This window comes from Terrapene carolina, unplaced genomic scaffold (assembly GCF_002925995.2).
Source record: "Terrapene carolina triunguis isolate 2854851 unplaced genomic scaffold, T_m_triunguis-2.0 Scaffold66, whole genome shotgun sequence".
NCBI lineage: Eukaryota > Metazoa > Chordata > Testudines > Emydidae > Terrapene > Terrapene triunguis.
Window position 1 is genome coordinate 51,001,730 of NW_020664417.1, and position 26,631 is coordinate 51,028,360.

A 26,631-nucleotide genomic window follows, 5' to 3' on the forward strand; every position below is an offset into this window, starting at 1 on the left:
CCCCGATATAACATGACCCGATATAACACGAATTTGGATATAACGCCGTAAAGCAGTGCTCCGGGGGGGGAGGGGGGCACTGCGCACTCCGGTGGATCAAAGCAAGTTCGATATAACATGGTTTCACCTATAATGCAGTAAGATTTTTGGCTCCCAAGAACAGCGTTATATCGAGGTAGAGGTGTATATTGCAATTTTCATGTTGATGCTTCAAGTCTGACAAAGCAAATAGGGTGCCAAAAGATACATACTGATTTTCATTTGAAAGGGGCAAAGCAAGGGCATTCCCAGAGCTGAATCCATGTTCTTGATGGTCAAGAGTAAAGCTGGATGATGCAACATCTGTCATTGTTTAGGACAAATGCAAAACTCCTAGATCCTATGCTGTCATGATCAAGACACAGACAATTTTTTACAATTTATCCCGTAACCAAGAGATGATTTACTTTACCTTTCAAATTATTATGATTTATTATTTGTGTGACAATGGCACCTACAGGCCTCATTTAAGTACCTTAAACTCATCAGAGCCCCATTGCACCAGGTTCTATACAAACATAATCCCTGCCTCCGACTACAATTGTAGTTCATGAAAACATGCAAGAATTGGATAAAATAAGCAAATATGTGGGTGTAGAGGGAGGGAGAGCAACAATAATATGGACAATTTTTTACATTTCAGTGGGGCCATTCATAGTTGATTGGAGATATGTAAACTGCGTATTTAACACGGGAACAATAAATGGAACCAGCATTACAGAAAGCATTGCCAAGAGAAAGAAATAATTAAGATGTAACAACTGATTCTTCATGGCTTGTGATCCAAACCTCAAAAAGTGTTATCAGGAAGCCTCAGCATTGTAGAAACAAATACAGTTATGTATAGCTAACAAAAATTAGATAGAACAATCTCCGGTTTGTTGTTCGAGTAACTGATAATTTTAGTAGAGTTACTTAAATCATATAAGATTTTGTGGTTTTCAGCTTTGTTTAGTATTCCATTAAGTTCAGAGCACACTAAAAATAGAATTCCATAAATAAACCTTCTTATTAAAAGACAAACTTTCCCTGCATCTTATTTCTTAATTTCCCTCTCCAACTTCCCTCCAGATCTCTGTGCCCTTTATTGTCCTTACAATTTGTGGGGTTTTGCAATATATATATATTGCAGTTTAAGATTATCCAAGTCCTTAGAACTAATATCTGACTATAAGTCTTTGAAAAGTGCCAACAGGCAAATTATAGAGAAATAGACACAGGAGAGCTATCTGTCCAGGCTTTTTTAGGGCATCCCACACCAGGGTATCTGAGTGCATTAAAATGATTAAAAATGTAGATAAGGTCTCTTTATCTCTCTCAGTCTTTCATTCTGTAAGCTTTAAAAATGTGATTTTTGGTGATTTGGTCAAAGAGGTGGGCTTTACAGTTTTTCAGTAGGTGCTGAGGGTCATGATAATTCCAATCTCTTGGAATTAGTTTCCATAGACACAGGCCAGTTGCTGAGAAAGCTCACCTCTATGCCCTGTGTAGGTTGACCTCATTCTTGAGGTTGTCCGTTCAGTTGTTCCAGTGGAACACAGCTGTTGTGGCAAGTTATGGTCATGCAGAGGGAAGAGGTCCCTCAAGTAATTCAGAATCTGAGGCGTACACCAATGTCTTACTTCTGGGGGAAGGATCAGATTAAGGCAATCAGTCAGAGGCTGTAAATACATACACCAACACACACACACACACATCTGGTTGAAGGGGACTCCTCTCCCAGACAGGCAGGACAGCAGCATTCCTCCAGCATGCCACCAGAACTGGGGCTCCCCTTCTCTCAGGATAAGCAGCAGAGATTTCCCTCTCCTGCCTGTGGACACAAAGATAGCAGCAGGTTGCCCTCAAGTCCTTCCATCATCATCTGGGGTGTAGCTGTGTCACTGATGAAGCAAGATCACTTCACTCTGCTGTTGTTGCTAGACAGTCCTCTGCTGGGGTCGTGCTTTGAAGCCCAACAGAGCAGTGGGTCTTGGCGCTAACAGCCCATGCATGTGCTGAGAAGTTATCGCATCATTCAGAACTATTATGTCAGTCTTTGTGCAGCCCCAGGAAGATAGAAGTGCATGGGCTAAAAAATTGTGTTTAGGGGGGAAAAAGTTGGCATTCTGATGTAATCACGTGACTCCAGGAGTTGGAGCCCTAGTTACAGGCCGATAGGGTCTATGCCTTCACCTGGCCATGATTGGGGTTTATAAGAAGCTTTCCCTGTATGCATGTTATCCAATAATCTGTGTACAGGGTTTGGACTTCTGAAGCAGCTGGTACTGGTTACAGTATAGCATACTGGACTAGATGAGCCCCATGTCTGATCCACTTTATCAATTTCTATGTCATTGTGGCCAATCCCATAAATGGCTTTGAAAATTCAGACTGAAACTTTGAACTTGAGCCAGTAAAGAGAGAGAGGCCCTGGATTGGTGTGCTCTTGGTGCGTATGTTGCTGAATAAGCCAGCTGCTGTTTTCTGCACCACTTGGAGCCTTATAAAGATTATGGTTTCAATCCTGTTTATCATACATTGTAGTAGTCAAGACTGTAGGTCATGAATCACTATAGCCAAGTCTAAATCTCACAGGACGGGGTCTTGTGTCCTAGTCAACCATATGTAAAAAAGGGGCAAAGTGACCTGGAATGAGAGAGGTGATTAGGAGCTAGCCCAACACGAACAACTAACTCTTACAAATACATTCTGTTACAGTGTCCTTTAGTGCATAAGTATAATTTCTGTTAAATAGCTAAATGTCTTGTCTCTTTTACGCTATTAATTGAGACCCTTTGCCCTGTGTTTCAATATCAAATCATTTGTGCAATTAAAATAAATATATGGAGATATACCTGTCTGATAGAACTGGAAGGGACCTCGAAATGTCATTGAGTCCAGCCCCCTGCCTTCACTAGCAGGACCAAGTACTGATTTTGCCCCAGATTCCTAAGTGGCCTCCTCAAGGATTGAACTCAAAACCCCTGGTTTAGTAGGCCAATGCTCAAACCACTGCACTATCCCTCCCCCCTAAATAAAAAATGATTAGTTTTGTTTGCTGATAATGTAGTCTTTATCTTCAAAGTTCACTCGTGTAGACAAGTCATATAAAAGAGCTCTTTGTTCCTTCCTCAACTATTTGGGAAACCAGGTAAAAGTTGCATCACATTGAAAATCTGACACTACATGTGAGCATGAGATATCTTTAGTAAGTGGATTTTAGAGGTCAAATCATAAAAATTATGACTACTTTAACTAGTGTATTTTATACATTTTTATAAAAATGTCTATTAACTGATTTTTTCTGCTTGCTATGCAATTGGTGATAATTACACAGATAATCAGCCTGGCCACTGGGGAATGAATGAATTGACCTAGGGTTGGTTTGAATACTTATCCAAACCTCTTGAGTCTGAAAAGTTGGCATGAAAAAGGAAAATAATTTTCAATAACAATTAACCGGACTACTTCAGATCTCAAGAACACTTCCTTTGGGAAAAAGTCTAAGGTGTTCCTTATTGTTTGTTTTAAAAACTAAAGTTGAACTATGCCAGATTGTTTTCTACAGAAAAAAATAATGAGGCTGTCTGGTGAGGCTCACAACAGTGATTGCCAACCTCAGGACAGACTGTCAAAAAGGAGGGCAGAAACAGCAAACTGATTGTATGTTATATTATTAGATTTCACCAAGCCAGTAACAAGTGTGAACTCCTAAAGCACTATAACAGTCTTACTATGGAGTCAGACAGTTCCATTGTATAATTCCAGTCTACCTTGCCATCCAGACAAGCTGGAATTAGTGATAGTCATTTTACAACAAAAATCACACCATCATTCAGGTTACTCCCAGTCCCAAAGAACCAGTCACTTACCCCCAGGTCAGCTGTACTCAGATCTCAAACCAAAGACGACAACTGTAGCCATTCCTATAATAAACTAAGTAAAGATTTATTAACTAGGAAAAGGAATGAGAGTTATTTACAAGGTTAAAACAGGAAACATATACACACACAAATGAGTTATAGACATATAATCATAGAATCATCGGACTGGAAGGGACCTTGAGAGGTCATATAGTTCAGTCCCCTGCACTCATGACAGGACTAAGTATTATCTAGATTTAAAAAGATAATATAAGCTTTTATGAAAAGCAGCTCTGTTAGGGCTGTCCCATGCAAAGCAGCATGGGAAACTCTTGCTTATGTTTTGGAATCTTTGCCCCTCAGAGGCCAGACAGCATAAAGAGAACCCAATTCCTTCTGGTCTGAGATTTGTATCCCCCTCTTCCTAGAGTCCAAGCTAATGGGATGAGTTCATCTGCTCGTAACCCCTGCATGTGTGGGTGGTCGGAGCAATTGACAGTCTTTCGTTCTCAATTGCCCAGTTGGATTCGATAGTCCTTACTGATGGGCAGGAGATAACACCTACTGTAGGAACCCAGCATCTTGCAGTAGGTAATAGGTAAAGTTTTTTTTCCCGTTTGGTGAGTTAGAGTTTCAGAACAAACATTTTACAGTTGCAGAGCAAACACTTAAGTATTACCTTATAGCATGGAACACAGATACTATAAGTAGGCTTAGTACAGCATCCTACTAGCATTCCATAAAGTCTAAACACATTCATATAATACTAATATCTATTTTAACTATACTAACCCACAGGTGAGCAAGACTGGTTTCCAATTATGCATTTGTCAGTGTTCAGTGAGGCTTGGGGCCTTGCCATGAGCTGGGACCAGGTCAGAGTCCAACATGCTAGGTACCTAAATAAGTGGCCTGATTCCTCCTCAGCATTTATGTAGGTCCTAACTTTGGCACCAGAGTAGGAAAAATTTGGCTAACCTATCTGTTTTAATCAAGTGATGTCTACAATGCAGAAATGAGGCACACAGTCAATAAACATGCTAGGGTGTACGAGAACCACCATCTCTGTTAGAGTCAGAATTGTGCAACTGGGTTTCATACATCCATACAGCTGGCAACTATTGTAGAGGCTCTAGTGTTATGGGCTGTAATTTTGGAAACAGAAGTATGAGTCAGCATGAAATGTCAAATGGTTCTAGTTTGACCATATTGGTCCCTTCTGACCTTAGAGTCTATAAGTCTATGAGTTTGCAGCAGAGGCACAAATCTGAAGATCTAACTGTGTTAACTTTGATAATATGTTTATTATAGGCAGCGTGAACACCTCTAGTTAATTTTCACATTGTATATCACTTTCCGTTATAACCTTCTTATTTTAGTGGGTTAAAACTCTGCCTTTAACTATTTGGGGTAACATTTTTTATGCTTGGGAGCAGATCCTCAACTCGTGTAAATTGTCATAGACTCTCTGTCTTCACAGACTTATGACAATTTATGGCAGCTTTGCATCTACCCCTTGGTGACAGCCTCTGGATTTATTTGTTTATTTGAAGTATAAGGAGAAATGGTGCACCAAGGTTTCTTCAAAACTATGCCTCTGGATTTCTTGATTTCTTTCAACCTACTAGTTCATCTATGAACTTTAAACGTTCACTTTCTTCAGTAAGTTTATGTGGAGGCAAAGCCTTTTAATCACCCAGTTCTGCTAAGACTGTTAAAAGTCTGCAGGCCTCAATAAGTCTCTGGAAATTCCTTTAATCTGATGGTTCTTCTAAAGACTTGAAATAATTTGTATGTGACATTTGTATTCATTTTACAATGAGTACATTATTCTCAATGTATTTATTGTTGGGAGGGGGTTTGAGATTGTGTTTAAAGCAAATCTTTGCCCTAGTACCAGGGAATCCAACCTATTCTAAGGGTATGTCTACACTATGAGAGTAGTTCGATTTTACTTAAATCGAATTTGTGGAACCGATATTACAAAGTCGAACGTGTGTATCCACACTAAGGACAGTAATTCGACTTTGTGAGTCCACACTAACGGGGCAAGCATCGACATTGGAAGCGGTGCACTATGGGCAGCTATCCCACAGTTCCTGCAGTCCCCGCTGCCCATTGGAATTCTGGGTCGAGCCCCCAATGCTAGCTGGGGAAAAAAATGTGTCGAGGGTGGTTTTGGGTAACTGTCGTCATCCAACCGTCACTCCCGCCCTCCCTCCCTGAAAGCACTGGCGGAAAATCAGTTCGCGCACTTTTCTGGTGAGTGACAGCGCGGATGCCACAGCACTGCGAGCAGGGAGCCTGCTGCAACCATCGCTGCAGTTATGGCCGTTGTCAACACCTTGCACCTTATCATCCAGCTTTTCCAGAGGCAGATGCTGAGAAATCGGGCGAGGAGGCTATGGCAGCGCGGTGAGGACATTAAATCTGAGAGGGGCACAGACCTCAAACAAAGCACGGGACCCCGCGCCGTGAACATCATGGTGGCAATGGGTCATGTTGATGCTGTGGAACGGCAATTCTGGGCCCGGGAAACAAGCACGGACTGGTGGGACCGCATAGTGCTGCAGGTCTGGGATGAATCACAGTGGCTGCGAAACTTTCGGATGCGGAAGGGAACTTTCCTGGAACTTTGTGAGTTGCTGTCCCCTGCCCTGAAGTGCAAGGACACCCGGATGCGAGCAGCCCTGAGTGTCCAGAAGCGAGTGGCCATAGCCCTCTGGAAGCTTGCAACACTGTACAGCTACCGGTCAGTCGCGAACCACTTTGGCGTGGGCAAATCTACCATGGGGGTTGTTGTGATGCAAGTAGCCAATGCAATCGTTGAGCTACTGCTCTCAAAGGTAGTGACCCTGGGAAACGCGCAGGTCATCATAGATGGCTTCGCCGCGATGGGATTCCCAAACTGCGGTGGGGCTATAGATGGAACTCACATCCCTATCCTGGGACCGGACCACCAGGCCAGCCAGTACATTAACCGAAAGGGCTACTTTTCAATGGTGCTGCAAGCACTGGTGGACCATAGGGGACGTTTTACAAACATCAACGTCGGATGGCCGGGCAAGGTTCATGACGCTCGTGTTTTCAGGAACTCTGGTCTGTTTAGACGGCTGCAGGAAGGTATTTACTTCCCGGACCACAAAATAACTGTTGGGGATATGGAGATGCCTATAGTGGTCCTCGGGGACCAAGCCTACCCGCTAATGCCCTGGCTCATGAAGCCCTATACAGGCGTCCTGGACACTGAAAAAGAACTCTTCAACTACCATCTGAGCAAGTGCAGAATGGTGGTGGAGTGTGCTTTTGGACGTCTCAAGGGGAGATGGAGAAGCTTACTGACTCGCTGTGATCTCAGCGAAACCAATATCCCCATTGTTATTGCAGCTTGCTGTGTGCTCCACAATCTCTGTGAGAGCAAGGGGGAGACCTTTATGGTGAGGTGGGAGGTTGAGGCAAATAGCCTGGCTGCTGATTACGCCCAGCCAGACAGCCGTGCGATTAGAAGAGCCCAGCGGGACGCGTTGTGCATCCGGGAGGCTTTGAAAGCTAGGTTCCTGAGCAAGCAGGGTAACCTGTGACTATTTCTTTTGTTTAAAGAGAAGCTGAACCTGCCCCCGTTTCTTTACCCAGTTAATGTTGACTATACTCTCCAGCTACATACTCCGTTCACCTCGTCCCCCCCCTTCCAACACACGTTTAAAAATAAAATAAATGGAACTTTGTTAATGAGCCCCGTTTTCTTTATTACGGGTTTCGCGGTAAAGTGTTGAAACTGGGACACAGACTGTGGTGGGAAGCAGGCGTAGTGATGGAAAGAATGCTTCTAAACTCGAGGAATGACAGGCTCCTGCTCCTAGAGCGGTCCGCAGTGGTGGACTGGTTGTTTCAACGGAGCCTGCCACCCCTTCTTTTCGGGACTCTGTGTGTGGGGGCTATGTGACTTTGTGGCGGGGGAGGACGGTTACAGATCCCCTGCTGCGTGGCTCTGTGATCCAGGATAAGGACCGCTGCATAAGATCTCTAACCGCCCTCCCCCGCCACAAAGTCACATAGCCCCTCCCTCCCCCCCACAGAACATGAAAACCACCTCCCAGACTGACCAGGGTGCCTAGTGACTGCAATGTGTGTGTGACCTGCTGCTGAACCTGCCCCCGTGTCTGTACCCTGGTAAAGGTGACTGTCCTCTCCAATTACCAACCCCCTTCCACCCTTCAAACGCACTTTCCTCTAAAAGAACATGATGGAAACAGTAATTAACAGAAACTTATTTTTTATTAGCAACTACACAGTTAGGGAATGAAACTGGGACGGGGGCTTGGGTGAGGCGGGAAGGAAAGGACTTATCAAATTTTGGGGAATGAGAGCCTTCTGCTACTTGAGCAGTCTGCAGGGGTGGAGTGACAGTTTTCACGGCCCCTGCCGCCCCTCCTTCTTGGGACTTTGGGTGAGGGGGGTATGGGACTTTGTGGCGGGGGAGGGCGGTTAGAGATAGACTGCAGCGGGGCTCTGTCCTCCTGCCTCCGGTCCTGCAGAACATCCACAAGGCGCCAGAGCGTGTCCGTTTGCTCCCTCATTAGTCCAAGCAGCGTTTGAGTTGCCTGCTGGTCTTCCTGCCGCCACCTCTCCTCCCGTTCAATGTGTGATCGATGGTATTGCGACATGTTCTCCCTCAACTGGGTCTGCTGGGCCGCCTCGGCTCGGGAGCAGCCCATAAGTTCTGAGAACATGTCGTCCTGTGTCCTTTTCTTTCTCTGCCTAATCTGCGCTAGCCTCTGGGAGGGGGATGCCAGGGTAGGTCGGGAGACAGACGCAGCTGTGGGATGGGAAAAAGGGAGTGAATTCCTCAAAAAGATAATTTTTTTGTGAACAATGAACATAGTCTTTCTCTGTGAACAAGACCATGCACAGCACCTATCACATGCGCACTCAGGACAAGGTCGAATTTTCGGCCTTCGCATTCAGTGCCTGGGGTCTTGTAGTGGAGATCAGACAAGTGGGGCAGGACAGCGGAATTCAGGTAGCAGGCTGACATGGTAAGCCGTAGACTTTTGGATGCTTAAAACTTAAATTATAGCAGTGCCCTCCTTTCACGTTCAAAGCAATGCTCCTTGCGTTGGCCAGTTGCTACTGCCGGCAATCCGGCAAGCATGAACTCTGCCCCTGTCCCACCCCCTCGCGGCTGTCCCTGGGAAAGATCCCTGTTTGCTGCCCCTCTCCCGCCTCCACCACGTGTAAACCACCAGTTACAGTTCTGTAAAGGAACAGGCAAGCAGTCCCAATAGTAACATTCCCCTAATTCTAAGCAGGTCACCATGAGCGACATCACTCTGCTGAGGATTTCTGAGACAGAGAAAGAATGCATGCTGCGTGAATGCCAGCAAAAACCAGGGCCGTATGCCACCATGCTCTGCAAGGCAATGATTCCAGAGTACTTGATGATAGCCTGGCACGGAAAAGTTTCCTATCACGGAGGACACAATAAGGCCGCTCTCCCCAGGAACCTCATGCAAAGGCTTTCCAATTACCTCCAGGAGAGCTTTGTGGAGATGTCCCATGAGGATTTCAGCTCTATCCCCGGACATATAGACCTTATTTTCCAGTAGCTGCACTGGCAAGGACTAAAAAGTAGAGTGCCTAGGGCAAACTAATCATGATAAACCGGACATTGTTAGATTCTTTTGCAGTGGTTGCACTGCCAAGGACTTAAACGTTAAGCACCTAGAGCAAACTAATCATGAAAAACCCATTGTTAATATTCCTGTTCTGTTCAAAATAAATGTTTACATGTTTAATACACTTACCGACTGATCCTTCCCCTGATTCAGGGTCCGGGTTAATGCCTGGGGACGGTTGGTAGGGGATCTCTGTGGGGGTGATGAAGAGATCCTGGCTGTCGGGGAAATCAGCGTTGTAAGCGCTGTTGACTGCCTCGTCTTCCTCATCTGCTTCCTCATCTTCCCTGTCCGCTAACATCTCCGAGGAAGCGGCCGTCGACAATATCCCATCCTCAGAGTCCATGGTCAGTGGTGGGGTAGTGGTGGCGGCCGCACCTAGAATGGAATGCAGTGCCTCATAGAAACGGCATGTCTGGGGCTGGGATCCGGAGCGTCCGTTTGCCTCTTTGGTCTTCTGGTACCCTTGTCTCAGCTCCTTGATTTTCACACGGCACTGCGTTGCATCCCGGCTGTATCCTCTCTCTGTCATGGCTTTTGAGATCTTCTCGTAGATCTTTGCGTTCCGTCTTTTCGAGCACAGCTCTGAAAGCACGGACTCATCGCCCCACACAGCGATCAGATCCAAGACTTCCCGATCAGTCCATGCTGGGGCCCTCTTTCTATTCTGAGATTGCATGATCACCTCTTCTGGAGAGCTCTGCATCGTCGCCAGTGCTGCTGAGCTCGCCACGATGTCCAAACAGGAAATGAGATTCAAACTGCCCAGACAGGAAAAGGAATTCAAATTTTCCCGGGGCATTTCCTGTGTGGCTGGTCAGAGCATCCGAGCTCGGACTGCTGTCCAGAGCGTCAACAGAGTGGTGCACTGTGGGATAGCTCCCAGAGCTATTAGCGTCGAATTCCATCCACACCTACCCTAATTCAACATGGCCATGTCGAATTTAGCGCTACTCCCCTCGTTGGGGAGGAGTACAGAAATCGAATTTAAGAGACCTCTATGTCGAACTAAATAGCTTCGTTGTGTGGACGGGTGCAGGGTTAATTCGATTTAACGCTGCTAAATTCGACATAACCTCCTAGTGTAGACCAGGCCTAAGTGAAACCAGAGACTTAGCAACCATATATATATATATATATATATATATATATATTAGAAACCTTGCACAGCTCATGAACTTTCCAGGAGATCTTGAAGGAATTAGTCTCTGAAGTAGTAAGGACCCGATCTAATGTCCACTGAAGTATATTGGAGTTTGGCAATAGATCAGGCCCTAAGCTCATTAGCCCAAACGTATGGGAATGGTGGAGGGAAAGGCTGTTTTATGTGTGGCAGGACTGGGTGTTTATGATGGAGGAAGTATAGAAGGGGCAAAATTCCTTGCTCTGCTACTGTATCAGCAAGGCCCATTTCTTTTTTAACCAACATTTTCCTACATTTTACAAAACCTATTTGGTTTTTACCAATTGTCACCCAAATTTTAGACCACTCAAGTACATGAAAATACTGAGTACTTTAAAACAAATCCAATACATTGATGTGTTTTGTTAATAATCAACTAGTGTAAATGTGAGACTGTCTGTTAAAATGAAGCCCGATGGAAGGTAGGTGTGTGTGTGTGTGTGTGTGTGTGTTTGTGTTTGGTGTGTGTGCATTATTGTCAATCCCATGCCCATCACATTACCAGCTTTACAGATAGTGTGGATAGTTATCAACATTCAAAGCAAATACAAGTTAGTGAACTATTTTTCTTGCTAAAGTGGGACAAAAATGAAAAACTGTCCAATTGCATTTCAGAATATGAATATTTGAAAAAAAAAAAAACAGAACAAGAGTAAGGTTGAATGTTTGCACTGCAAATGTGCCATGGAAGTGGACACCTGGGCTGACTGGATTAAAGAACATTTGGAAAGCAAATTATATTTGAGGCTGAAAGAAGATAATAAAAATAAAAGCAAACATACATTGGAAGCAACATCCACACAGCACAGCAGAAAAACAGAGCTCTGCATTATGTGGTAAATTGATTTTACCATGTCTTATGCTTTTCACGACTTGCTGATGGTCCTTTGGAGGATTTTGTTCTGAATTTTTGCCTGGCTGCAAAATCCCCGACAAAGTCAATCAACCTGTCCAAGAAATACTTAGAGGAGAATGATGTTGCCCTGAACAACAAAATTTAAGTGAGACTGGCCAGGAATGGTTAGGTGTTTGTTTTTTTGGACGAATCATCAATGGCTTGACCTGCAGTGGCATTTTTTGTTGTTTTTTTGGCTTTTTTGTGTAAAAGCCTGTACTTATTTTGGGAGATTTGGAGATAGTAATTTTAGCAAATAGTCACACAGTTGCATCCTGTGTCAGTAGATCTATGTGAAGATGAACTTACCGGGTAGGATGTGGCATCAGTGAATTCTGACTTAGCCGCTTGCTGCACAAAGTTCACACAGAATGTAATGCTGAATGAAAAATCTGAATTACTTTGTCTTGCCCAGCTCATCTAATGCACATTGCAATGGGTATTCTAGAAATGGCTAATTTAAAGACATTCATAACTGAATATGAGGTTTTCAAGCATTCCAGGAAAATGAAAAACATCTTCTGTGATGTCTGTGAAGAGATCAAACTGGAATGCAGTCTTCCACTTCTTGTTGTACCGACAAGATGGTTTAGTCTGTCCTTAGCTGCACAAAATTGTCAGAAGGTCTGGGGTGTCCTAATGCACCTTCTAGATCATAAAGAGTTCAGCAGCACAAAAGCTGAAATGCTGATCAATAAAGCAGCTACTGAAACTAGGTAAATCCTTTGCACAAAACTTGAATTTCTGATTGAAACCCTTCAGCCATTGTATGAAGCGCAGAAAAAACTTGGAATCCTGTTCTACAACAGACCTTGTGTTGTCTAACACAGAGGTATATGTCATTCTGGTCAACAAGGTCTCTGCAGTATTTTGTCACAAAAAAAACTGGGGAGATTCCGGAACAAAAGCCCAAATCTTTTCATACCCATTTTGCCAGTCAGTGTGCAGTATATACTTGGAAAGTTTTTCCAAAGTTTTCACAAAGAGCAGTCAAAGAAGTGGGAATTTATTGTCTCTCATAATATGTCCCCTGAAACTTTTAACAGTGAATCATAGTTCTGAAAAGTCACTGTGTTTGTTTGACCTCAATTGCAAAAGAGTGGCCTGTACTAAAGAAGCTTTAAAGATTACTCGTGTATAATTTTCCTCTTTGTGACTCCTAATGAAGAAAGGGCACAAAGTGAATTCCATCTGTATACGGTAATGTCTCCACCAGACAGTGGCAACATCACTCCATTTGAATTTTGGAAAATCCACTGCACCGACTTTCAAAATTTGAGCCTACTTTTCGCATCCTCAGTGTCCCACCTAACTCAGCTAATTCAGAGAGACTCTTTTTAAAATTTGTCTGACTCCAAGGATGCAGGAGAACAAGCTTTGGAACAGACACTTTGAAAAAACTGCTGTAAGCCTTTGCTACCTAGGACTTCTGGATTTTATACAAAGCCCCTTATATTAAACATAAGTTAAAAAGAGAAGTATTCTTTTTAATAAACCATATACTGAACCACATTAACTTCTGTTTGTTACAATATCTTGAGGCTCCAATTGGTTCGGGTACGCATCTATGTATTATGCAGCTAAATATAGCATACGAAACAAACCATCATGGCATTAAACAGCTTTTACTCTCAACATTCTGACTTCTCTATTTGTTGCTTTTTTAAATGTCCTTCCTGTCCCCTGATATTTACCCAGAAAACTGATTTCACACCAATTTTCAGCCATTTTTTAAATGTTTGTAACATACATTGATAATTCACAGGATTTTTTCAGCTAAATAAAAACAAAGGGACTTGTATATCAGTCCAATCCATTGTAAAATCAGCCAGACATGAGTAATTTCTAGTCTGTCGGACTATGTGCAAATGTCAAAAAGGTTTTCCAAACCTAACAGACTATTCTGACATTTCTAACTAGACAATGAATAACTTCAAAAACATATATCTTGATTCTAGATTTTGCTAAACGCTCATGAATAAACCCATTTTTTAGGCCATAATATTGAGACATGGTACTTCAAAAAGTGTTCAGAGTATTTGCTGTATATTATTTATCCCATCATTTTTCAGCTCTCCTCTCTCAGAAATTGCTTGTCTAATTTACCTCCGAGTTGGTCAAACATTTCTGTGGTGCACAGAAATGGCTCAGTCAAAGTTAGAAACAGAACTTTCTTGAGGTACAAAGTGGGGTTCTGGTCATAACTGGACTGTGAAAAGGTGGCTTCATTGCTCTGACAAGTAACTGGAGCTACAGGGTTTTGTTTAAAATTAAGGGACTTCAAAACCCTCCAGTTCTGTAGACTGAAACTTTGGGTTTTTGAAGGTAGCCTAGGTTTCCTAGCATACAAATTCCTGCCCTCATTTTAGTAATATTCGGATAGTACACAGGAACATCAGTCAGCAAACATTACAAAATACTCTTGGAAGAACATTAATTTTAATTAAGTTCATCTTGCTCCACAGGGAAAGATAAAGGAATTTTAATTTTCCCCCAATGTTCCTATATTGTATTTATAACTAGATTCAAATTTAATGAATCTCTTTAAGTTATTTCTGTGTATACCTAAATGGGTTCACCTGTCGCCTGCCTAGGTATATTCCAATTGCAAGATTAATCCAGGTAACAGCCTGATTACAGTGGCATCAGATGATATATCTAGTTTGTCTTTAATATAATACAACAAAATCAAAAATTTCAGGGATTGTAGTTTGTGGTCTATAATGGTTGTATCATCTGCATTCTTCAACTTCTTAAACTCCTTCTCACCTCCCCTTTTAATCCCTTTGATTTTATTATTTAACGTCACTATTGCTAAGGGCTTTATGCAAAAATTAAAGGAGAGAAGGGCATTCCTGTCATGTTCCTTTTAAATAATTGCATTATAGACTCTGGTATGGCCTCAATATCCATTTACCAAATTTCTTTCAAATGTCAAACTTTTACCTAGTGTTACAGAAAGAAATCCAAGTATTTTTCACTAATGATGAAAGATATATCTTTCATCAAGTATGTTCTATTTAAGAGGCCACCTATGACTCTGTGAAGAAGTGGGTGCTGAATTAGTAACATCAAAGACATTTCCATGACAATGTTTTATGTGTCAGAAATTCAGGATTCACTACAGGCTCCAGAGCAGAAAAGAGGATTGAGGTAAAAATTACTTATATTGACACAAATACCTTCATTAACTATTGGGGGGAAATGCAGGATGATACTGGTTACGTCTCATAAATTCATTTGCTTTTTGCATGAAGTTTGTCCCAGTGTAAAAGTTTTTTTTCAGTACACTGATTCAGTGGTTTGTGGGATCCACAGTGAAAGTAAAAAAGGAGAATAAGGGAGTGGACTGTCTATCACACAGTTCTTTCTCCAATGTGGGAGATTCCTAGGGGTTAAAAAAATGCTGACTGTCCAGTTCATTCATATATTTTTATATATACTATATATAAAAAGTTCTTATGTGTACTTAACATTTTTATGGGTTTCAGCTTGGTATGTTAAACCAGATTGTGACAGAAATTATTGGTCCATATTGGAGAACTGTGTATAGCTTAAGGTATCTCCAGGATGCTGTGTACCTCAGGAAGACACAGTGAGTGCCCCTAGCATTGAGAACACAGCTGTTTTGCCACCTATTAGGAGGGTGTAGTAAGGACTCCCCTTCAGGGCTGGCCAGCAGATGTAAGAGGAGGACCATGTCACAGACTTCTCCTTGTTCCTCCCTCTCTGTTCAGATACTTTGTATCCCAAGTTGTGCTAGCAAGGTACTCAGGAGTGGGCAGTGATGGCAGTTATGGCTGGGACTGTATTTGTGGGGAGAAGGACATGCCCTCCCACCTGTTTCCCTGAATATATTCAAGAGAACTCAATGCCAAGAAATAATGTAATTGTAATGAAGAAGATGGTTCCTTTTCCAACATCTAAATGGGAATCAAACAGGAAAAAACGTTTTAACATTACTGCTCTCTTACATACAGTGCAACTCCTCCACCTTTTCTCTCCCGCCAGTCCTTCCTTAACAGTTTATACCCATCCATGACAGTGCACCAGTCATGTGAGTTACCCCATCAAGTCTCGGTTATTCCAATCACATCACAGTTCCCCGACTGTGCCAGGACTTCAATTTTTCCTGCTCATTTCCCAGGCTTCTTGCATTTGTGTACAGGCACCTAAGATTACTAGCCGATTGTCCTCCTTTCTCAGTATGAATCTGGAGGCCTCCCCTCTTGCACCCTCCTCCTTGTGTTTCCTCCCGGTATCCCACTTACCTCTTGGCTTAGGTCACCATCCCCCAATGAACCTAGTTTAAAGCCCTCCTCACTAGGTTAGCAAGCCTGCCTGTGAAGATGCTCTTCCCTCTCTTTGTTAGGTGGATCCCATCTCTTCCTAGCAATCCTTCTTCCTGCAACAATATCCCCTGGATGAAGAATCCAAAGCTCTCTCTCTGATACCACCTACGTAACCACGTATTTATCTCCACGATTCAATGGTCCCTACCAGGGCCTTTTCATTCAACAGGGAGGATGGACGAGAACACGACTTGCGCCTCAAACTCCTTTATCCTTCTTCCCAGAGCCACATAGTCTGCAGTGATCCACTCAAGGTCATTCTTGGCAGTATCATTGGTGCCCGCGTGGAGAAGTAGGAAGGGTCTTGTTCAATCTCGGCAGACAGGCCATCACATCCTGATCATACCAAGGGATGCATCGGCAACAAAATTCTAGCTCCAGGCAAGCAGCACACTTCTCATGTCTCCCAGTCTAGATGGCAGATGGATGACTCCGTCCCCCGTAGAAGGGAGTCCCTGACCACCACCACCTGTCTCCTTCTCTTGGGAGTGATGGTCGTGGAACCCACATCCCTAGGACAATGCATCCCATGCCTTCCAGTTGATGGGGTCTCCTTCTGATCCCTTCCCTCAGAAAATTCTACCAAATCATTCTCCAACTGTGCAGAGAGCCTAAAAGTGGTTTCTTACCTCTATCTGCATTGGGGGTGCATGGGTTTTCCTCTTTCTTCTTCTGGAGATCATATGCTGCCAATTTTCTTCCCTGTTCTGCACTGCCCTCTCTGATTCTTCAGCATGCTGTGCCTTCAGTACCAAATGCTGACTTCTAATCAGAAAGTCTTCATTTTCTCTGATTCAATGCAGGGTTGATACTTGGGTCTCTAGTCCTTTAACCTTCTCTTCCAATATGGACCTTGTCCTGAGTGCGCTTGCACTTCGCACAGATGAAGTTGCTTCTATCCTTTGGGAGAAAGACAAACATGGCCCATCCTGTGCAGGTTACAACAGCTGATCGCTCACTATCCATAATGTCTTCCTTCTAAGAGCCTCTTCAGATGGTGTACTTACTGCTCACAGAAGCCCGAAAGACAAAAACACTCTGTGGAAACTCCCGCCAGGTGAACTTCCAGGCAAACTCCCTCTGTTTGCCAGTCCTCGGTTCGCATCTGGCTGCCTTTTTATAAGGCTGCTGGCTCAAAGCAGTTGGCCTGGCTCAAAGCCTTCCCTCCAATCAACCACTCAAGGCCCACCTGGAACAAAGTACTCCCAATTTACACTTTTCGAGCAAACAACCACATGCCAAACAGTCACACTTAAGAGTTTCTACCCTAGGTTTTCATTTACAATCAGAGCACTAGTTCAACAAACCTGAGGAACAGAAAGCATGTGATAATCAAGTTAGTTATTCTCCTAAGTGAGAAAAGAAAACAAAAACCCTTTGTATGAGAATGCAAAGACCTCTGAGATAGCTAGTCAATTTCAGTAAACTGCTGAATCTAAAGATTTAGTTCAGCAGGCAAAGGTAGACATGATAATAGCCTCTCTTGATAAGGATATGGTTATTCTGGGTGAGAAGGGTCTCTTTCGAAAAATTGACTAGCCAGCAGAGTAAAGGGCTCTTTAAAGATACATTTTGAAGCTTCAGATGAGTATTACAACCTCTTTTGCCAGAGAGGCAGTTGCCTGTGCTAATGATCTTCAAAGGTCCATAGGGGACATGAAAATAAAATCAGTGCTGAGAAAAATATCCATAGCAGCTGCTTTTGTTGCTGATGCATCCCTTGGTATGATCATATTCTCTGCTCAAATGGTTGCTCTGAACACAGTGTCTCAGATAGTTATGGTTCCGCACCTGGAAAGAAAATAGACAAGCCAAGCAAGCTCTTTGGCAGGGAAATACATAAGATTGTTGTAGGGTCCAGTGAAAGATAAAACACACTTACTGTTTTAGAAACTAGGTCAAAATAATTTCAGACCTTTCTACAGACCGAGTACCATTTTAGGATTAAAAATCACTGGAAACACAATCCAGAAGAGCTTTTTATGATAAAGGAACGCCCTGTGCCAGAAGAAAAAGGCGATGGGGTATGCAAGATTGAAGTACAGCTACAATTCATCATTCAAGTAAAATAAGTCCAACTGTGACTTTCTTAGTCATTTCCCCATCTTCTCAACAATGATGAGGAGTTAGTGGGGAGGAGATGATCCCTCTTTCTAGAAAAGAGTGACCACAAGCAGCTGTTTTTTTAATTTATTTTTTTAATTTTCTTTTTAGTTAGAATAACAAAAGAACCCATAATCAAGCTCCTCGTGACTTACAATCATTTAAATTCACAAACTAAATATGCAGTTCAGTCAACTCACCCTTCATGCCAAAGCAGCAGCTCATAATCAAATGCTAACCACCCTGTACCTTAATACTTCTTCAAAAGCTGGATGAGACAAACGGACCCTGCAGTATGCCCTGGAAGTTGCAAATTCAGGCTGTATTGTACCAGGGGTTTAATGAGAACAGAGAATGTCCTGCCTACTCTCTATTGTATCAACTCTATTATATCAAGAAAGGATCTAGCATCAATGGCTCAGCTGAGTGTAACTGTGATAGTTTTTCACAGGAAAAGAGGTGGTCTCTTAGGTAGGCTCATCCCAGGTAATTTAAAGCTTATTAGGTCAAAACCTGATTTTGCCATATGCACAATCAAGGTTTTAGACCAAATAGGTTCATATAAGTTCAGATAAATTGCAGGACTGGATGGCTCTTGGAATTGGTTATTTGATACAAAAATTTTACTTAAGTCACAGTTCTGGGTTAGGTTGTTAATAGAGCTGTGCAGAGAATGGACATTCTGGTTCATGAAGGATTTCAAAATTTGGCTTACTTCAGAATCAGAACAAAACTGAATTTCTGAAGTTAATTTTTTTATTTTTTTATGTTATATTATAAAGTTAGAAAACAAAAACAAAAAATCAAAATGTTTCATTCAAAAAAATGTTAAAATTGGATGTTTCAACATAATTGAAACTTTTTCCACCAGTTTTCTTCTGAAATAAAATCTGGTATAATTGACCCAATTTAATGAAGTTTCTATTTCAATGGAACTGAATATTCCAACAGAATATGGCTTTGTCAGTTTCTTCAACCAGCTTTACTTGTTAATGTATCATCTCATGGCTGTTCAATGTAATAGATAAATACAAGAATAATCTCAGGCCATTGTCTATATTACTGTCAAACTTGTTAGCAAGCACTGCTCTGTATAGACTTTAGTGGTCTGCATTGAAAGTTCCCTAGTGCACTTTAATGTAATACGGTTTGAAATCACAAACCAATACCTTTCAAAACAGAATTTTTAGCTAACATGCAAGCATGCTTATCTAAATCAAATCAGTCCAAACCATACCTCTGAACTTTAGAGGTGCTGTTCAAACGGATCCATAAATTCACATTTTGAGTAGGATTATGACGTTTGTTTTAAATTTTCCATTATAAATCTAATTTTAAAAATATGCATGACTGGCTTCCTGTAGCAATATTCTTTGTGCCATATCTGAATGTGGTGTCCTTGATCCATTTATTTATGCCAAATTTTGTGGATTTAAAATAACATACAGCACACCCTTGCTATAATTCCCTTCATTATAATTAACGTTTAGCTATGATGAACACAGACCCTGGATCCCAACTACAGTACTGTACTGTTTAAAAAAAAAAAAAAGGAGGGGGGGGGATGTTGCATATGGGTGCACAGTTTTTATCCAGCCTGCCATGTGGCTAAGAGCTGAGCTGACACTCTGGACCCACTCCACTGGCAGGAGCCAACAGGCCTCATTGTGATTGTTTGTTTTTGCTATAACGTACCCCTGGCTATAATGAACAAATGGCCTGGATCCCAATAGGTTTGTTATAGCGAGGGTGTATTGCATGTCTTTTTTTTTTAATTTATTTCCCTCCCCTGTTATATAAAAAGCCCATGTAAACAATTGGACAAACTAAGTAGTAGAAATAGTGGAACTGATCCTACACAAGGTCATGTCAAATGCACAAAGCTAACAAGCTATAAAAAGAAAATCCCCTCTAATCTCAGGCACTATTTGTAATAAGTGTAGGGAAAATAATTCATTGTGATTGTTAACTTGGTGATGTCCTCTGTAACCTTTCTACACTTCTGTTTTCATCAGTCCGGAAATAGGAATAACACTTACTCCTCCAAAGGCTTAATATCATTTATAATCTTACTTTACAGACACCTAAGGGTATTGTATGAAGAATACATGGATTTTGTTACATGGTAAAGGTTAAGATAAAATGCAACATTTTTATTATTTTTAGTTCATAAATTGTATCATCCAAACGTGATCCTCAGAGAATAAAACATTATTTCTAGAGCATGATTTCATATCTGATCTCTAAAAATAGAGGCTGTGCAATAAGATTTTTGTTCTTTGAATATATTTACATGAATTTTGATGTAAAATAAGAATATAATGTTTTGGCAAGACCCTATCATCATATGTATGGGGTTATTTTTACAGTTCTAACTGAATTCTACCTCTACATCTTTTTTTTTCTCTCATTTGTTTGTCTTATACATGTTTACCAGGATAGCCCATTGGTCTTACAGTCTGACAGGAACGTAACAGTGAATGCAAGAAATCACATGGGACAGTTAACTGGACAACTGACTGTAGGTGAGTGTTCTTCTTTAAAGAAGATTATATGTATTATTTAAGTCTCATGAATAATATTTTTATTCAGTGATGTAAAATATTTATTGCAAAAGCTCTGATAATCATACTGAAGAATAACATTATGTTGGACCTGATTCAACACTCATTGGAGTCAATGGAAAGTAGAGCCAGTATAAAAAAAAAAAGAGAGAGAGAAAATGACTTTTTCATTCATCAAAATTTTTTTTTTTTCATTTTTTTTTTGTCACAAACAAATATTTCAGCAGACGGTTTTGCACAAAATGAAATTTTTCTGGCTTCTTTCAATTTTTTTCATGGAAAGTAATTATCAGTTTTCTAGCAGAAAAACTTCCATCTCTTCTGGGCTCAGAGCTGGGGGTCGGGGTGTGCCCGGCTCAGAGGGGCTTACCATGCTGCCTCCCCCTCTCCCAGAGCCTCAGCAAGCCGCGTCCAGGAGCTCCTTCCGCTCGGCCCACCGGAGCTAGCAGCCCCGCCCCCTTACCACGCAGCTCCAAGTGGGAGGACCTCAGGCCCCGCCCAAACCACGCTGCTGCAGCGCTGTCCAGGGCTGCTCCTGGACGCTGTGGGCTGAGGTGCCGGGGGATGGGGGAAGGTGAAGGCGGGGCCGGGCCTCTGACATTCTCGTGGGGACCCCTGTGGGGCCCGGGGCCTGGGGAAAATTGCCCCACTTGTTTCCCCCCCCCCCCCCCCCTTGGCAGAATGTAAATAGTGTAAACCTATTTGAAATTCTTTCCCAGATAGCAAAATGTTGTCTGTGTTGTCAGGACATAATTGTACTGTAAACATATTTCCAGTCATTAATGAAAATGTATTTGATATATCTTTATTTTACAATTGAAGTACAAAATATAAGAGCTAAAAATTCCAAATTAAATTAAAATTCAAAGTGGTCTAATGTTACTAACTTCCTAATGTAACTAATGTGTTACATTTTATTTTGATTTCCTTTTACTTTATCCTGCTTTTATTAAGTCTACTATTTTCTAAAATTTAACTATATCATAAGTATGATTTACTAAACATTAAAGCATATCTCTATTACTAATAAGGCTGTATATTTTAGTGGCGAGCATAGGACTCTCATTCATGGCCTTGAGAGTACTGATGAAAAAGATCGATACTGAGGTACCCTTTAAAATAATTAAATGTCCCAGATAGAGGATATATTACAGGGGTGGGCAAACAACGGCCCGTGGGCCAGATCTGGCCCATCAGGGCTTTGGATCTGGCCCGCAGGATTGCCACCCCCGTGGTGCTGTGCCGCTCCCGGAAGCATCCGGCACCATGTCTGGCCCGGGGGGGCAAGAGGGCTCTGTGCACTGCCCTCGCCTGCAGGCACTGCCCCCCCACACCAGCTCCCATTGCCTGGGGACAGGGAACCGCAGCCAATTGGAACTTCAGTGGAGGTACCCGCAGGAGGGCAGCACGCGGAGCACTCTGCTCCCCGCCCCCTCCTGCAGGGACGTGGAGCCAGCTGTTTCCAGGAGCTGCATGGGGCCAGGGCAGGCATGGAGCCTGCCTCAGCCCCACTGCACGCTGCTGCCACCCCGGGAGCCACTCCAAGTAAGTGGCGTCGGGCCGGAGCCCACACCCGAAACTCCTCCTGCATCCCGCACCCGAACCCCCTGTCCTAAGCCCCCTGCCGCACCCCAACCCCCTGCCCTGAGCCCTCTCGTACACCTTGCACACCTCCTGTGTCCCAACCCCTTGCCCTGAGCCCCTTCCTGCACACCGCACCCCCTCCCACATGCTGCACTCCCTCCCGCACCCCAACCCCTTGCCCCAGCCCTACATTCATGGCCCTGCATGCAATTTCCCCACCCAGATGTGGCCCGTGGGCCAAAAAGTTTGCCCACTCCTGATATATTAGAAGGAAAGTAAATGTATACTGGCTGGGAAACCAAAAGTTTATTGGTTTTCCTTTAACAATAGTTCTGACTTTTTTGATATTGTTGCCTTAAAAATCTCTTGATCCTGTCTATCACAAATCTTGCCATGGGGAGGGTAGAAGAAAAACAAAAACCTCTACACTCTGTTAGTAATTGCTATATAGTGTTAGTGTTGTTATTAACAGTTTTAATAGATTGTTCTACTATACAGGATGCTGTAATAAAAAGTTTTTCATGAAAGTAATATTTCTGTCTAGGGTTTATATCATTGATGTTATCATAAAATATTGCTGTCATCTTGTCTATGTAGTAAACCTTTTGGATAAAAGAATCTTGTGTTCCCCAGGAAAAGGATATTAAAAAGGGATTTTTTAAATAAAGAACTCTTCTGTCTCATGTTATGAAACCTAAGATGTATTCAACCTGGAGAATCAATATACTATATATTCTATGGGAAAAGAATATGTCCAAATGAATGTTGTCATATTCTTTATAAATTCAAGAAGAAATAACACAAAATATTGAGTAATGTTAAACTATTCAGAATGTTGTATTTATAACTTTATAGAAGTTTTTACTAGAGGTTGGGAATTTTTCAACAAAATATTTTTTGTTGGAACAGCTATTTGTTTAAAACCAAAATTTTTTGCAGAAACATTATCTGCAAATTCTACGATTTTTTATTGCTTATGAGTAAGGCTACGATTTAGTCATGAGTATTTTTAGTAAAAGTCATGGACAGGTCACAGGCAATAAACAAATTCACGGACCATGACCTGTCCATGACTTTTACTAAAAATACCCATGACTAAATCTTAGGGGGGGATGGTACTGGGGGGCAGCGCCCTGGGGGGATGGAGCCAGCAGCACCAGCTGCTGGGGGCCATCAGGCATCAGCTGCTCTGACCACCTTGGGACACCTGCTCAGGCAGTCCCCAGGGCCAGCCACACAGGGACGCCCAAGTAGCTGGCTGCAGAGCTGCTCCAGCAGCAGCCGGTGTGGCTGTCCCTGAAGCCATCTGAGCAGCTGTCCCCAGAACCAGCTGCTTGGGCAGCCCTGGGGTCAGCCACACTGGCTGTTGCAGAAGTCCCGGAAATTCACCAAATCCGTGACTTCTGTGACAGATGTGGAGTCCTACTTATGAAAGCAAAATGCTGCCTCTTCCCCATTTCATTGAAAGCAAAGCACACATTACCTTTCAGTTAGAAGTTTTGCATTCCTAAGAAAACGGTTAAGCTAACATTTCAGAGGTGAAAAAATAGCCATTCAGAAATACAGTTATGTCAGTTTCTTCTCTCCACCCAAAAACATCCATATGTAAGTCCTAACAATTTTTAAAATTAGGAAGGGCATTTTTTATCTTTTTTTTGTTAGATGAAAGATACTATAAAATATCTGCATTTAATAGCTATAATCCTGACTTGGCAATTTTGACGGCTCCAGGCACCAGCGCACCAAGTGCGTGCCTGGGGCGGCAAGCCGCAGGGGGCGGCCTGCCAGTCGCTGTGGGGGTGGCAGTCAGGGAGCCTTCAGCGGCATGCCTGTGGGAGGTTTGCCATTCCCGCAGATTTGGCGGCAAGTACGCCGAAGCCGCGGGATCGGCAGACCTCCCGCAGGCATGCCACCGAATCCGCGTTACCAGCGGACCTCCCACAGGTGCGCCGCCGAAAGCCACCTGACTGCTGTGCTTGGGGCGGCAAAATACATAGAGCTGCCCCTGGCAGTGTATTAGATTATATTTACATTAAATAAATCTGTGTTGTAGTTATATCCTACTCCAATGATAAGGCTTTCTGTTACAAAGCTCTGGTAGCAGGCTTCTGTATCTTCTTGGAGTCCTCATCTTAAATGCATCATTTTTACATCTTTTACAAAACTTCAGTATGTTTGTCTCCAAAGATATTTCCAGTAGATTATCACATTCAGTTTCCACTCTCTTTCCATAGTAGATATTATTTTAGTTCCTGCAAGAAAAGTGGTTAAACATCTCTTGGGATGAAAAGCAGCCATTAGTAAATTATCTCCTCCGTTAGGCAATTCTACATACTACTTGAATATTTGAACTATGCATTTGGTATCCACAAATTTACTTTTAAATAGCACAAAATAATTAATAATAATAATAACCTACCAGTGATTGCCCATTGTATTATACAACAAAACCACAAGATATAGAGAAAAAATTGAAGTGTGGGGTTGTGAGTAAGGAGAAAGTTAGAGTAGTAATGAGGAATGTTTTCATTTATTAGCTTTACTTCAGAATAACAGAACTTCCCCCATACTGCAAAGATATGGGCATGTAATGGAAATGTTTAATGTGTAGTTAGATAAGAAACTTTGATATTCTACTGTTCATGAGCACCAACAGAAAAACGAATATGGGATCCGCTCTATGCCGAGTCTGAGCCATGGTCTTGACTCTCTCAAATCATCAGGCTTCCACAGAACTCTAAAGCAATCAGTGTTTAATGGGATTTGGAATCTGTGTCTTGAAGAAGGACTCTAACACTTCGCTTTTCTCACAGTGATATTTTTTCATTTTATAAATGATACCTGCTGTTCTCAGTATGCTTCAAGAATAGGTACTAACCTGGACTACTCAGGCATGGAATAGAAAAGTTTTTGGTAAAACAAGTCAACCTCTCATTAAAAAATGAGAATTAAAGAAACAGACTTTATAAACACTAATGCTTATAAGGAAAACCACCTAACATTATGAAAGCCCAATGGTTCTATCTAGTGTTAGGCCATTAACTATCATATGTTGTTTCTGAACAAGGAGAGGACTGAAATTTGTTTTAGGTATTTCATGTGTTGTGATTACTATTTCTGAAGTTCGTTCTCCAGGGAGATGCTCCAGCTTCTAAGCAGTCAGGAGACCTCTCTTCCTGCAGTATGTCTGTTTTGTCTGATGACTGAGAAAAATTATCTACCTTTTTCAGGAGGGAGGGCTAAGAGATGGGGGGGGCAGGGATTTTTTGACAGATATTCATATTAATTAATCAGTAATTCCTGTAAAAGTCTGGTTTCATTTTCCTTTAATTCCATAGATTGAGCAATGTTGCTCCTATTACACACATTCTTTATGGTCTGCTACTTCATATATTCAAGAATCCTCAGATAGTTTTACAGTTAGTTTCTTTGTAAATTCTAGCTTTCATGACTTACTACTTTTTGCCTTCATGTGGAGTTGAGACTGTTGCTTCAGGCCTGTAGAAACTACACTTGTTTGGGAGTATCTTTCACAGAAACCCATCATCTCTGCTGATTATTCTAAATGACCATGGGAAAAAGATGTGCAAAAGTAAGCAGACTTTTTATCAGATACAGATGAGAAGAAATTAAACTGATATCTGTTTTAGCCACTTCGTACTTGCCAGTGCCTGTTGCTTCTAGCAGATGTATTATTAAAACGTTCTGCTTCAGCTGTTATTGTTAAAAGGTGGGGTTTCTGTGACACTCATTTACATCTGCAGCCATGAATCTGGTACTCTGGTTGGTGATACCATTTTTTGTCAAGCCAATACAACATTGCAAAAGTGTGTGTGTGTGACCTGATCTGCTTAGACACATTGTATTTGAGTTTAATATTGTAAATACTTAAATAGCCCTAAAGAAAACATGTGTTGCTGTTTTAGTCATTAATGTGAACACCTGGGAACTGTTTAATTGGTCTACAGCTGGTGCAGATTAAATCAAAAGAGTGGAATGTTCCTAACTATAAGTGTCATTTATATTTTGTCCCATTTATCTTTTTCTCTCTATTTTTTGGTGAAGTCTATGGAGTGAGTAGCCTGATATTTTTCAGAAATGCTGAGCACTAACACCTTTTATTGCTGATAATACAAGTTGAGGATGTTCTTTTATTTATGAACATCAGGCCACAGGATTCAGAGAAATTAATAGTGGCCTAAAATGGAAAATGAATTGAATTGTCAATTCATCCTAAAAGTGGAACAAATAGAAAAGAATGGTGGTTTGTGAATGTTACAAAATCTGAAATGCTCCTGTAAGAGTGTAAGAGGAATGTGGTGCATACAATGTTATTGAGAATCTCAAGAACAAGACTTTTCGTGGCTGATTCTTTACTACCTTACACTTTG

General features: G+C 42.0%; 1 protein-coding gene across 3 annotated transcripts in view; it reads left to right on the top strand.

The window, feature by feature from the left end:
• The window catches only part of SGCZ (sarcoglycan zeta), a 389,983-nt gene that overhangs the window by 257,523 nt on the left and 105,829 nt on the right, over positions 1 to 26,631 (top strand). For all 3 annotated transcript variants that reach the window (XM_026648155.1, XM_026648157.1, XM_026648156.1), the window contains one exon: positions 20,530 to 20,617. In XM_026648155.1, the coding sequence (XP_026503940.1) occupies positions 20,530 to 20,617 (88 nt within the window). The remainder of the gene's footprint in view (positions 1 to 20,529; positions 20,618 to 26,631) is intronic.